This window comes from Eptatretus burgeri, chromosome 4 (assembly GCF_056783735.1).
Source record: "Eptatretus burgeri isolate ZD-2024b chromosome 4, Ebu_testis_v1, whole genome shotgun sequence".
NCBI lineage: Eukaryota > Metazoa > Chordata > Myxini > Myxiniformes > Myxinidae > Eptatretus > Eptatretus burgeri.
The window spans coordinates 7,155,914-7,170,326 of record NC_140964.1 but is presented as its reverse complement, the minus strand read 5'-3'; the positions used below and the strand labels follow the sequence as shown (position 1 = coordinate 7,170,326).

At 43.9% G+C, this 14,413-nt stretch overlaps 1 protein-coding gene across 3 annotated transcripts in view; it reads left to right on the top strand.

Moving 5' to 3' along the window:
* RABEP1 (rabaptin, RAB GTPase binding effector protein 1) overlaps positions 1-13,998 on the top strand; it is a 65,973-nt gene extending 51,975 nt beyond the window's left edge. For 2 of the 3 annotated variants that reach the window (XM_085876776.1, XM_085876774.1), the window contains 3 exons: positions 9,529-9,627; positions 10,011-10,127; positions 12,322-13,998. In XM_085876776.1, the coding sequence (XP_085732902.1) occupies positions 9,529-9,627; positions 10,011-10,127; positions 12,322-12,423 (318 nt within the window). In that variant the 3' untranslated portion in view covers positions 12,424-13,998. The remainder of the gene's footprint in view (positions 1-9,528; positions 9,628-10,010; positions 10,128-12,321) is intronic. The other variant, XM_085876775.1, reaches the window with a different exon arrangement.
* Positions 13,999-14,413: the final 415 nt, after the last annotated feature.

The window sequence follows — 14,413 nt, the reverse complement described above, 5'->3', positions numbered from 1 at the left end:
TGTGTGACAAGGACGGGTGTAGATTTTGGTGAAGATCTGGATATGAGAATTGAAAAAAAAATATTTGGAATAATTATTCACCATTGAGTGGCCAAAAACAATTTATTGCATTATATATTGATATTTCAAATATTTATGGATGTATTTGGACTAAACTATTTGGATGAGGTGAGTAGGTGACGAGAAGAAGCCGATTTAGATTTGGTTCAGGTCCGCATGCAGATCCAGCCCATCAGTGGGATACAAAACATAAACTGTTCAGCCTGGTGGATGTGTGCGCTCTGATGAGTGCTGTTCCAGTTTAGTCCGAATGTGAAACACCATTTTTCAAGATGACCTTGCATTCGGGTCCACACAATGTTTTTCTGCATTTTTTGATCACCAGACCATCTGAATGAATATTCTGACTGATGCCACTCTGGCACCCTTGAGCATTTTTGTAGAAACCCATTAATATGCAAATTAGCGGTGGCCATTGTCCAAATTACTATTTTTCTTAATAGCACCAAAAGTAAGCATCCAGTCTGGTTGAGGTGTCCAAACCCATGTTTTTAGGATCACTGGTCATGATAAACCAACTTACACTTTGATAACATTTAAATTTAGCTCATTAATATGCAAATTAGCAGTCACCATAATTGAAAATGTAGATAAATAGACATGTAGATAGAAAAAAAACCACTTCATTCTTTGAATATAGATCACTTGATTATTCATACAGATTCAACAATTTGACAGTATGCAATGAAAGCAGCTAACAACATGAACAAAAGAAGACATTCCTGTGAAAATCAAATGTTCATATATATATATATATATATATATATATATATATATATATATATATATATATATATATATACATACATACATACATACATACATACATACATACATACATACATACATACATACATACATACATACATACATACATACATACATACACATAACAGGTTTGTAAACCTTATGAAGGCTATTTCAGTGCTTGGTGTCTCATTCAGTGTCAGAGTCATCATCAAGGGCAAATGCAGCAGCTGTCTTGGTGCGCTCATTCCTGCAGCCAGTATCTCCATGGCACGTAAAGAAAACTGTGCATGGTAACTTGGCTGCTGTGCAGCGGCATTGAGCTGTGTTGCATTGCTTGTCGGAGGAACATCCACATCGTATTAGCTCCAAGATCTCTGGTGGTGCAAGAGCGACGTTGGGCGGCAGCATAATTGGAAGTAATGATCTTGATGCCTCATCACGTTTCCATCCGTACTGAGTGGGATCCAGAGATGGTGGCTGCAGCTCAGCAGTTGACTTCCATATTGCTGCCTGGATATGAGCGCGTCGCACGTTTTGTTCAAAGGACTCTGTAGTTCGTGGCAGAGCCTTTAGCTCTGGTGCTTTGATGGCATTTGGTTTCGCCATCTTCATATACCACACCTCTTTGCGAACATCAGACATGTTGCTTCTCTCCTTGCTACCATAGCAAACAGCCATGAACACAGTGGCTTCGGCGATGACATCGTCAATAGATGCATCCACATTCCCAAGTTTTTGAAGTGAATGGCCTGCCGCGAGTGTCTTCTTGCCAGTCAGTTTACCTCTACCATACATCTGGGCAACGGTGTCGCAACCTGTCAGTGTGTGTAAAGCGAGTAGGTCTTGCACCATCCCGGCATGCTTTCTGGCAGTGGCCCCAATGTCGATCAATGATCGGCCAGGACATGTTGCTTCCATTGTTACGCAGCATTGCAGGTGAAGTGATACACAAGCAAGATGAACACATCAATATCATCACAGATGACTGTGATGCATTTTGCGCCATCTTCGGCAACTTTAGCGACTTGCTGAATCATGATGACATCTGCCTCCTCATGCGTCGTCTTCCAATCAGTGTGACACCTTTGGGCTCCGTGGTGTATTACTGTGGGGCCGGTTCTCGATGGCGAGCAAGACCGCTAGGTGGAGCAGTAGAGTCGGCTCCACCGAACAACTGGAATTTAGGCCGTACCTTTCAGATAAATCTGAAAGGTCACGGGTCCCTTATCAGACCGAAGATCGCCAATAGGTCGACCACGTGGGGTAGGATCCATTGCCAATTTCAATATACCTAATTACCCACGTCGTCAAACTACCGGGGAAATTCACCCTCTGCAGGATCTGCGCGATCCGGGCCATTGCCGAGCCGGAATCGAGTCATACCCCGAGCGGAGAGTACCAGAACCCTGCTGGCCAATTGCACGATTATGGCAACAATGAGGCCTCCTAATTCCCGTTCGCAGCGCGGCAAACCAATGATAGAAAGGACAAGGACGAGCTGGGACATTCAACAAGAGGGGATTTATTTACAATAGGGGGAAGGGAAGCACACACAGAGCAGAGTTATCCGAATAAGAAATGTGATGTACAATGAGCAAAAGAAAGCACTTAACGATTCCACTTGAAAACAGGCCCACACACAAACACACACCCCCAAATATAAATGAAAGCCGTGGCCTTTATTTATACCCCCAGCTCGGAGGGAAGGTGAGCTGGATTTAAGGATGCTTGGACCTTCCCGCCTTGTGCGGCCCTCGACGATTCGGCTCGGCGGGACTCAAACCCGCAACTCGATGCCGCTGCAAGCACCGGGTACAGAGGGCAGCGTCGGGCTCCAGCACGCGACGAGATAGCGAGCACCAGCAGAGGTGACAGGCAAGCGATTCTCGTTCTGACAGACTCGCAGGCAGGCGATCATCCGTGGGACAGGCTCAAGGGAAAAAGAGACTTGACCTCCTCGTGCACACCCGCTCTTCTCTTCACCCCCCCCCCCGCCCCCCCGATGCAACTCGCCTCCAGATTGGCCGGTTGGTGTCAGTCGATCCACTCGCCATTTGTGATTCTCGCGGGCATCCTTCGCGAGCATCCTCGCGGCCCGTCCCCCCTGAGAGGCATTCCTCCTTCTTCGGGCGACGTGCCTCCGCATTGGACGGAACGTGGCGTACGTCGCTCGTGCTTTGCCCATTGGCTGAAGGCAACACGTCTTGCTCGACTCTGGAGCGGAGCCAATGCGACGGTTGCCAATGGAACTCCGCCCACAGGCGCTCGGCACGTATGCGCGTCAGAAAGGCCGATGGTGGAAGGGAGCCAGGGAGGATGCCGTTGTTGTTGGTGGTGTAAAAATCTTAATTATAAAATAACTTCGTAGTGCACGTACACTTAATTCCCATTAGACACAGGGGATGGATTCTAACTATACACATATACTTAACTAAATAACTGAGCTACGGGGACCTGAATGTTGAGTGCTCATGGCTGCCAGATTTGTAACAGTATTTCCACTGGGGTAGACTCCTGTCCCGTAATGACGAGCCTGTGTTGGCTCTGCTCTCTCTGTTGACTAACGTCAATCAAATTCTGGCAAATCAGTTCTATCAGCTGAACTTTGTTCTCAGTTACTGACAGAACCACCAGCTTTGGAGGCAGTGGAGTCTGGTGGTTCAACCTGTGGTGCCTGTGAGCTTGCTGCCCAGCTCTTGCTAATCTTGATCCACTCTTGATGCTGAAATCATGATATCTGTCAAATATCAGATATACATCTGATTTGTCCACCTTTGCCATGATGTAGCTCGTGAAGTTGTCAACAAAGTCTTGCACAATTCCCCTGTTCGGCCAATGAATAACCCAGAGGATTGCACAACCATCAAAGATGGTGACTTCAGGTTGTGGACCCAGTCTTGTTGATATTTTCACTTGGAGATTCTTCTTCAATGTTGACTTGGTCTTTGCTATTCTCATCTCCCCCTTTTCATCGAACATTGATGTTGGCACAGGTGCATGCTCATACTCTTAAGATGTCACATAGTTTGATGTTTTGACTTTGTTGGAGTCCCATGACCCTGGAGTAGATGAGATTTAGATCACAAACCTCAGTAGATCCCACACGCATGACTTTCGGTGTCACTGCCACAGTTATGACTTGTTTAGATAAGGGAGCGTTGAATCCTGCTGGCCAGCTTTCTTCATATGAATGCATCTGTGCTCGGCCAATGTCAACTGCCCATGGCGCGTTCACCTTCTCCGGTCAAATTCTGCCAGTTACAATGTTGACAACTCTGTCTGCATGTTTGTTTGGGTCAAGTGGGTCGATACAGGACTGGAGTTTTCTCCTTATCTTATCTCGGTCCTCTGCATCAGATCGTATGCGTGATGGCTTCTCTTCCCTGTGAATGGTCACCTCTGTGACTATGTGCCCCTCAGACATATCTGTGAGATCGTGGACTATCTGACTAAACGTGTGCATACTATCGGCCCACTTCTTCAGTGTAGAAGGCTTCAATGTAATGCCAATGATTCCATGTATGCCATGACCGTAGCGCATGAACGTGGACTCGATGTACATATCCGACCATATGCCGTTCCATAGGCCCTTCTTGTGCCGCATCATGTGGTCTCCTTTTAAGAACATTTCCAGAATGTCTCCATGAAGCCTTTCCATTGATTGAAGGTAGTGGAGCCCATATCTAGCATAGTTGTGATGTCCAGCCGCAAAGAAGTAGGGGAGCATCTCCTTCATAGTCCAAAGATGCAATGGCCAGTCTCCACGCTCAGCACGAACAAACGCCATCATGATGAATACAGGTTTCACAAGGTTCTGTATCCATAGTTGTGTGGTCATGCTCTTTGTTGCTTTGGTTTCAAGAGTGTCTATTAAGTCTTCATGACTTTCTGCCTCAGCCACATTGGAACGAAGGACCTCCTCAGTCACCAATCGCAGGGCCCTGAAGTTTTGGGGAAACTTTTTTCCACCAAGCATATGAGCAACACCTCCAAAGGCAGATTTCATCACGTCTTCCAGCTCACTTTCAGCCATTAAGTTCCCCACACAACCGATGAAACTCATAAGGGTGTGCATGCCGCCCAGCCTTGGTATGATCTGGGTAAATCGCTCAGCATAAACCCATTTAACATTATCGGCCACTTGATACAGCTGTTGGTCATTTGTGAAGATGGTTACGGTTTGTCCACACTCTGCGGTTAAGCGTTTTCCCTCCTCCATTGCTGTAAACATCGTGTCCGGATCAGCTGGATCCATATCTATGAGTGGTGTATAAATGGCCCTCGTTGCAGGTTGAATGGATCGTCCTTGCTCTCTGCAGAGCTTCGTATTAAAGCCACCAAACTCTGGTGTGTTCTGATCAGAAGTGATTTGCTTCAGAAAAGAGAAATCCATATCTTGAACTCTCCTTAGTTGTATAGCTCGATGAGCCAATACGCGGAGAGGTAACACCACACGTGTGGCTTCTTCAACTGGCATCGCTGGTTTCTCAGGTCCCTTGTACCTTTGAACCGAAATGTCTTCCGTCACAGGTGTCTTCATTTCATCACGGGTAAATCGTCTGATGATGGCTTCATCTTCAGATGTGGAAGATATCTCCTGATCTTTTATGGTAAGTAGCACTGCAAGAGAATGTGTTGAAACGAGTCCATTCTGGGATGAGATATTTGTGTCGAAGTTGTCGGCAACAACCTGAACGAGGCCACATTCAGCATTGGCGGTTCCCCTAATCCCAGAGTGAACAGTTGCAGCCTTTGCTGCTGATCCCTTGAAACGCTGAAACTCATCATAGGAACAGGTCACACGATAGTTGTATAACTGCTCGATGAGGCTTTTACGACTGACTGGAACTCCCAGTGCTATTTGGAGTGTAGTTGGTCGATTGGTGATCATATTCGTTATGATGTTTCCTATCAGAGCTCCTGGAAGTGTGCAGTCCGGTTTAGCTAATATTTTGGAGAGTAGCAATTGAAGGGTTGAACTCACTGCTTCATTGGCAATATCTATATTAATTCTAGTCTGATAGGAACTGGGGTCGGATGACAACTGCTTAGATTCCTGTGTAACCTTCTTGGCAATTAGTTCTATGGAAACATCAATGGCATCATCTTCATCTGATGCTACTAAGTTGATCGCAGTAGATGCTCTGCTGCGAAACAAGATTAAACTAATGACACCTTCACCAGACAGAACCAGAAGCTCAGAGCCAAGTATATCCAACAACTTGGATAACAGGGTTCGTCGAGAGTATAGCTTTCCTCCATGATCCTTGTACATATTGTAGACTTCTTCTGAATTCCAGATGCGCAACATGTCGTTTTTCATCGATAGGATGGTAGAACTGACAGCTGGCTCAATGTCCTGAGTTTCTCTGCCACTGTGTGCTGCTGCTGCAACAGAACGGGGTGCCATGAAGGACTTTCTGCAGTCATCGTGATATCTCGCATCAGCAGCATGAAGATCGCTGATTGCGCCCATTAATCGTATCTTGACCTGGCATGCGTCCTTCATCCTGGCGGGAATCGATAGCATATAGAATAGTTTGTTTGAAAGTTGTCCTATCAACACGATCTGCAGTCCCACAAAGGAGAACTCGCCGCCAACGATTAGGATTCTTCTTATCAAAGTCCATGATGCACTTTTCTCCGCAAAAAAATGCAATGTTCTTTAAAGTCAAATACTGTCGTCTTTGAACGGCGGCTTCTTTTGCTCGTTGAAGCATCTTCCAAACAGACATTACTCATTCGTTTCAAGTGTCTTTCTATGTGTGAGCGTGATGTGTACTTTGACACAGTCTATATGGCATTTGAGCTCGATAGATTCGTCTGCCTGTAATCTCTGTTCAAGCTCTTCATGTATACCATCTTGTCTTGCTTTGCTTGACCGGATGATACTTCACCCTGTGTCTGGACCAACTGTTACCAGAGGTTTTCCAGCTTTAGTTGCATCGCAGGGACTGAAGAAACAGTCTCCCATGGTGATGGAGCCTCAACCTGTAACAATATAGGTAATTATAAACATCAGTAAACATTTAATTTCTTTGTTCGTATTTTAAAAATAATTCTCAGGAAACAGGTTTCCACCCTGTGTACTTTTAAAGATAAATAAAATACAGTTGCTTTCAGACAGATCATGTTAAATAATAATAAAAAAAACTTGCTTGCAAATAATATTGATCATTCTACTGTATCAGAAGACATTACTCTTACTTAAAACTCAGTTCTCCATGTTTCTTTCATTGCATTACAAGCCTCAACTTACTTGATCAGAAACAGTTCATGCTGTTGATCTTCTGAGGTCAGCCATTTCTTCACACCTGTACTGGGGATAAACGGCTCTGTGCAAGTTATTTTCAAACAGTTTTGTTGTTGTATACCTGTACTGCAAAAACGCCGATCGGCGCGGACAAATTCAGGGGGTAGGGTTATGCTAATTTGCATATTAATGAGCTACATTTAAATGTTATCACATTGTAAGTGGGTTTATCATGACCAGTGACCCTGAAAACATGGGTTTGGACACCTCAACCAGGCTGTTTGGATGCTTACTTCTGGAGATATTAAGAAAAATTGTTATTTTGATAATGGCGACTGATAATTTGCATATTAATGAGCTAAATTTAAATGTTATTAAATTGTAAGTGGGTTTGTCATGACCAGTGACCCTAAAAACATGGGTGTAGACACCTCAACCAGGCTGTTTGGGTGTTTACTTTTGGAGATATTAAGAAAAATAGTAATTTCGACAATGGCCACCACTAATTTGCATATCAATGGATTTCTTCAAAAATGCTCTAGGGTGCCAGAGTGGCATCAATCGGAATATTCATTCAGATGGTCCGGTGATCACAAAAATGCAGAAAAACATTGTACGGACCCTAATGCACGCTTTTCTGGCCAACACTCGGACGAGTTAGCCTGTCTCCCCGTGCAGAGTCGTGTGTGTGTGTGTGTGTGTGTGTGTGTGCTTTAAAAAAAAACCACATGCATGTGTATCCCGTCTCCCTTCCCCTTCCCCTCCTCTCCCCCTCACCCCCCACTCCGTCTGTGAAGGCCATAACTTTTTTTTTTAACCACATGAGCTTTTGTCATCAAATTTTCGACAAACCTTTAGAATGAGAATATGGAGAAAATAATTAAAAATTGGGTCAAAATGTGAAAGGTCAAAGTCAAAGTGATGAAAAATCGTCCTTATTAGCCCTGCCACAGCACATCCAGTACGAGACGCCCCGCTGTTTTCAATCGCTTCCGTGTTTCTTACTTACGAAATCTAAAGATTTCGTAAGTATATTGATGACTTCTGTTTGTTTGTTTGTTTGTAAGCACGATAACTCGAAAACGGAAGAAGCTACCCATGTCAAATTACACCACGTGATTCAGGAGGGTGATTGCTAGTGCTGATTAGATTTTGGTCAAAATCGGTCAAAGGTCAAGGTCACAGTGAGGTCAAACATAATTCTGTAAATTCATGTGGAGAAATGGAGTATTTTTGCTTCGCTCGACTTTACGAGTTCGTTTTAACTTCGATTTTAATTTTGTCTTCGGTTTTTGCGATCGCTTCGGACGCTTAAAACTCGGTTGTAGAAATTCTGGTAAAAATCGGATGTTTTGGAGACGTTTTAAGATTGTATAAAAATATTTCACTCGACGCGTCACGGGTCGTCCCATGATGCAGTGCGCTCGAGCAGACGCGTTGTTGAGTGACGTTAAGGTTTTGCGTGGAGAAATGGAGATTTTTTTGCTTCGCTCGACGTTACGAGTTCGTTTTAACTTCGATTTTAATTTTGTCTTCGGTTTTTGCGATCACTTCGGATGCTTAAAACTCGGTTGTCGAAATTCTGGAACAGCGATGAATAACTGATATATATAATAAATAATAAGTCTTTTATCAGATTCTTCTGAAAAGTAATACACCTATTATCTGGCATATCCTGCTGGTACTGAATCACTTTTTTTTAAAAATAAAAACAAAAAAATGGAATTTTTAGACGAAATCTAGTTTTTGTCTGGGACTCATTATCTGCAAACCACAGTGTAAAATCGTAGACCACAATGAATTCAGAATTCAAGCTCCCCTTGGGCTTCTGACTGATTCATGCTTTTATTAGACAAGGTCAGAGGTCAAGTTGACGATTTAGTAAGTACCAGTCTATGACTGCTTGTTTGTTTATTTATCATTGAGTTCCAGGCCAATACATTTTTACTAATTGAGCTTTTGTCATCAAATCTTCGATAAACCTTCATTATGACAATATGGAGAACAAATATTAAAAATGTACAATTTTTCTTTTTTTCCACTGTCGTTTTTGTCAAGTTTTATTTTGAGTCCAAAGCGGATGTTGATGGCCTTTGCATTTTAAGATACTTTCTGGTTGCTTGTAGGTTTGTTTAAGGGTACTTTTTAAAAATCATACTCAACATTCTACAACAAATCCTTTAACGATGAAACGTCTACCTTGGGAAATGAAAATATTTCTGCATTGAGGAGAAGTTGGAAGTTATTGAATGATCAGACAAAACACCTCGAGCACCGTGATGGTAAACATGTGGGACGTTAGATCGGTGGTGTTTGTGATGTGAAACATTCCCATATTTTAATGGGCACAACAAAGCACATCAAACTGCACATTGAGTTAATCAAGTCGGTGATTTGTCTCCCAAGTGAATATATAAATCTGCATCCTTAAATCCTTCATCAATCATTGCAATTTCACCTTTCAGCTTTCCCAGGAAGTCCAGGAAAGGGAACGAAAGTTTGAGCGGTTCCAAGAAGCTGAACGGAAGTTGGAGGAGCACATACAAGATGAGAAATCCCAGCGGGTATGCTATATTACCCAGCTCTCCTCCCCTGTTCTCCTTAAAAAAAATCCTTGCAAAATTAAATGCATGTTTGCAATAATGCTGGGAACATTTTCACCATGAGGGAAGACCATAAACTGGAAAGAGAGAAAATTTAACTGATGGATCTAAACAAGGATGGAATGTGTTCTTCATCAGAATCAAAAACACAACTTTTGTTTGGTTCACCAACTTCTAAACCTAAAGCATCACAGACCGTCCGTTACAAACCAAATATATACCTTACTGTTCTCCTTTCCGACCCTACGTGCTTACGCAACGTCCCTCAATCCCCCTTCGTGGTATGAGAAAGGTGAGTAAATGAAAACGTTTTTGTTGGATCCTCTCTCGATTGGTCGGCACAGATGCGAGCTGAGGAAGCGGTCCACAATGAGCGGGGAAAGGCTCAGCGGCTGCAGGCGGAGCTCGATACGTCTGAGCAGGTGCAGAGAGACTTTGTGAAGCTTTCACAATCTCTCCAGGTACTTGGCAGTTTGTGTCCATACTCAGATCGACTAGCTTCCATCACTGGCATACGCTTACATCTGTCACTACACATGGATCTACAGCCTTTGGATGTCGTATCGAACATGGAAGGACATTGTTATAACTTTTCCCAGCAATTATCATAAACTAGCACACAGAGGGAGATGAAGTGTGTGTGTGTGTGTGTGTGTGTGTGTGTGTGTGTGTGTGTGTGTGTGTGTGTGTGTGTGTGTGTGTGTGTGTGTGTGTGTGTGTGTGTGTGTGTGTGTGCGTGCGTGCGTGCGTGCGTGTGCGTGCGTGCGTGTGCGTGCGTGCGTGCGTGCGTGTTTGTTTTGACTTGTATGCCCTTCCAAACCGCTGGATGGAGTGAGTTGATATTTGATGGTTGTACTTGATCTCTGCCTGGGGAGGTTTTAGGAAATTAAAAAAACTTCAGTCATGGAAGTTTGGGGGGGTGGGGGGTAATAACACCAATTCTCTATGCTTTGTGTATTGTGTAGCGCCGCTCCACGTGGGAGGGTGTATTACAAGTCCCAGCGGTTTACACTATTGTAATACTTTATCTGTATGTAAACCTTATATAATCCAAAACTATTTGACCGACTTGTTCACGTGCTCGGTATTTTACACACTTCTAAATTGCTCGATGAAACGAGTTGGAAAGTGCCGGTTGTACTCTGGGTGTGCTGAAAACTTTGTCGTAAGTTGGAATGGCCAACTCCAACTTGGTTTTATTTTTTTAACTTTAATGTGAAAGTGGGGAACTATCATAAGAATTGGGTGATTTATTGCATGTGATTATTGCACCCTTGCACTGCCTGGATGTTGAATAACTGGAAAACTGGATGTTATCACTCAAAAAGCAATGAAACGAACATGAGTCGTACAAATCATTCCAAAATACAGTAAGTCCTCGCTTAACATCGTTTCGTTATTAAGTGGCTGATCTATTATTAGAGAACATACTCGTTCAAAGTCGTTCACCATTCCTTCCGTTATAAAGTCGCATTACCTCTAATTTAGTACCACACAAATGGTTTTCCTCGTTTTAATAAAGCTACACGAGAAACCATCCCGTAAATACCGGTGTATAAGCCCACCCGGGGTATAGACAGTATATGCCTTGTATACACAGAGCTGTGCATCGACACCATCGGTGGGTCCTGGGCTGAAGCTACTCAGGTATGCATGAATGGTGTGTGGAGGCCGTTGTGGCCTGAATGTGTCAATGAGTTGAAAGGATTTAAAGATGTTGTCCCCGCTATGAAGAAAGTTATCCTCGGCTTGGCCAATAAAGTGGGTTTTGTTGAGGTGGAAGAAGCTGATGTTGCACAACTTCTGAAATCACACGGAGAAGAGCGAATCCGATGAAGATCTCAAGCAACTCGAGATGATGATATTCAATTGTTTGTTTAAAATTATTTAAAACTTGTACTCCATTTGTAAATTATGCCTTTTGTCTGAAGATAAAAAGATTTCCTTGGAACCTAATCCCCCCCTCCTGCCCCCCCTATTTACATTAATTATTTTGGAGAAATTGGATTCACTTGAAGTCGTTTCAGTTAAAGTCACACAATTCAAGAACACAACGACAACGTTCAGTGAGGACTGACTTTTTGCCAATTCTCTGTGTTATGGTATAATGAAAAGTATTATCGTCATAGATGGGGGAACGTGTTGAAACGTACTTGTCTGTGTGTCTGTTTGTTTGTGTAAACAAATGTATTGAAACTTGGTAGTTGTACTTGGGGTGTGCATGGAAATGTTCGAAGTTGAGATGGCCACCTCCAACTGAAAGTTGCTATCCTTTGCTATTCCTGTCGTGAGCGGGTGCTTCTCGTGAGAGTAAATACATTGATAGAAGTTGGGTGGAGGTGGGGAGTAAGGTAAAGGGAGGGAAGGGGGTTTGGGCTGTCTGGAAGGTGGGGGGGGTAGAGTTGGAAAATTGTCATTTTACATAATATATGGATGATTCTTTTAATGTTCGAAGTTGAGGATGTCCGGTGCGACGCGCTGCTCCGGCGCATGCTCCCATACCTGACCTGATTAGTTTTAAGTGAAAGTCATCAAAATGATGAAACATCAGGAGTCCCACTGTGCCTCAGATTGTAACAGTTCAAAGGTTCAGACCAAATGAAAATTGTTAAGGACGGTAATAATTGTGGTCATGTTTCTGGTGGTTGCACGCAGGTGCAGTTGGAGAGGATCCGACAGATGGAATCCCTCGAGGAGGTGCGAGCCGTCCTCGACAGCACAAACCTGAGTGACGTGAGTCGCCTCCCGGAGACTTAAGACCGGCGCTCGCCCGGACGTGGAGTCGACGGAGAGCGTGCCGAGCGACGCTTCAGTCTTGAGGGGGAAGTGGTGCGGCAAAATGAGCGATGGGATAGTGGTGTGGCCTGTGTGCTTTATAGTCACTCTGTTGGTTTTGCTGAAACTGTGCCCGGACCACCTGCGGCGTTGGGCACAGCCGTTTGTGCTTCGAAACTCTCGGACGTGCCGTGCGGTCGCACGGAGGGACGGAACGTTTTACTTTCCTTTGCTCGCTACGATTCGACTGGATTTCATGACAACTACCACCGATATTATTGTTGTTCAATTTGCTTTTGGTTTGAATGCAGCTGGGAGGGTTTAAGATGTGAATGTGTGCGGAAGCACCTTTTAAGGGTGAACTCTCAGTGAAGTATTGGATTGGTATTACTGTATGAGATTTGTATTTTACCTCATTTTGCACAATCACCACTTGTTGGCATTTGCTGGTTGTGTCCATATAAAAGGTACAATAGGAAATCCAGAACGAACGATAAAACCAGCATCTCGATTCGAACACTAATACACCAATGGGGTTACCGAAGTAGCTTTGAGCAAAATCGTTCAGCAAGCAAAGCATTAGATGGAAATATTTAATTGCTGTAATTGCTCTGGACCTGCAGTAGAAAACCCCATTTGCAGAATGTGTGTAGTTTTGAACCAAAGGCTGGGATTGGTCGAGTCCAGAGGCACGCCCCTCTCTCTGCCTCCTCCTGAGGATGGATGCACCTGTTGGGGCACGGCGGATTTGTGGCTACAGGCGGCGGCTGTTTGAGAGAGCCGCGTTCGTGGCTCGGCAAAATGTCCGGTTTTGAGTGCGCGTGCTGAACTCATAGCCATCCTTGAGGAATTTTCGACACGTTCTCACAAGTGCATGAGCTGCTGAGTTTCACAAGCACAGCACATGTCCTTAAATGGTGTGAGATGTAGGTTTTCTGTTTGGATCTCAAATCCGTTTTGCCCTGTATCTCCAGCATTGATGTTTTCCTGTTTCATTGTCATCGATGAACCGCTGCTGAACTTTACAAGAGGGTTATGATGGAGGAAAAAGACGAGTCAAATTTTAAAATTAATTTTCCTGTGGGATTTACAACTCCAATTTGTTCCCATAATTGGACAGGAAGGCAGAATTTATGAATGTGGCACTTGGTTTTATACTTGAACATCCATCCCACCCTCGACCCCACTCCCTCCTTGGTCAAATTCTTCCTGTGCTGACCTCAGCAGCACCTGTTTCTCCACTTAATTAATTGCAAAATGTGAAAACGGGCATCGTGTCCTGCGGGCTGCTTGCAGTCAATAAACATGCGTGTTACTTGCATGTTGGTGTCGACTCCTCCACGTTACGTTCTTCACGGAGGGAAGAGCTGGGTTTGGTTGGTTGGGGGGGAGAGATGGGGTGGGAGGGGAGGGTGAGGTTGGACATCAAAACCAGTTGAATTTCTTTGAGGATGATGATGGTACCTTTGGTTTGTGGATGAAAATGTTACACTTTATATCTCATTTGTGATCAATTCATATTTTGATGTCGGCATGATAAAAACAAGTCTGAAAAGATTTTGCTTCCCTCTTAATTGAAGAGCTCATGGTGTCAGAGTCAAGGAAAGATAGCCATTCCCCCTAAAAAATGCAAGTATAATCACAACTACTTCTTGTGAGAGGGAATAAGTGAATGACTGGTTTTTGCTCTTCTTCCACGAGACTTGATCTCTCATAAAATCAAAAACCTGTGATAACCACATTTCAACTTTAACACTTTATCTGGCAAAAGGTTTTAAGAATCAATCAAGGATCCAAGCCAACAAAATAAATTATACATTTGGATGTGAACCTCCAGCCTTGTGCCAGTTTACCTCTGGTTCCTGTACCAGAGGTACAGTACCAGGTTCCTGTCCTGGTTCCAGTTTATCAGGTTCAGTCGTTGGTGTACCTCAGCTAGATTTGGATGTGAACCTCGAGCCCTGTGCCAGTT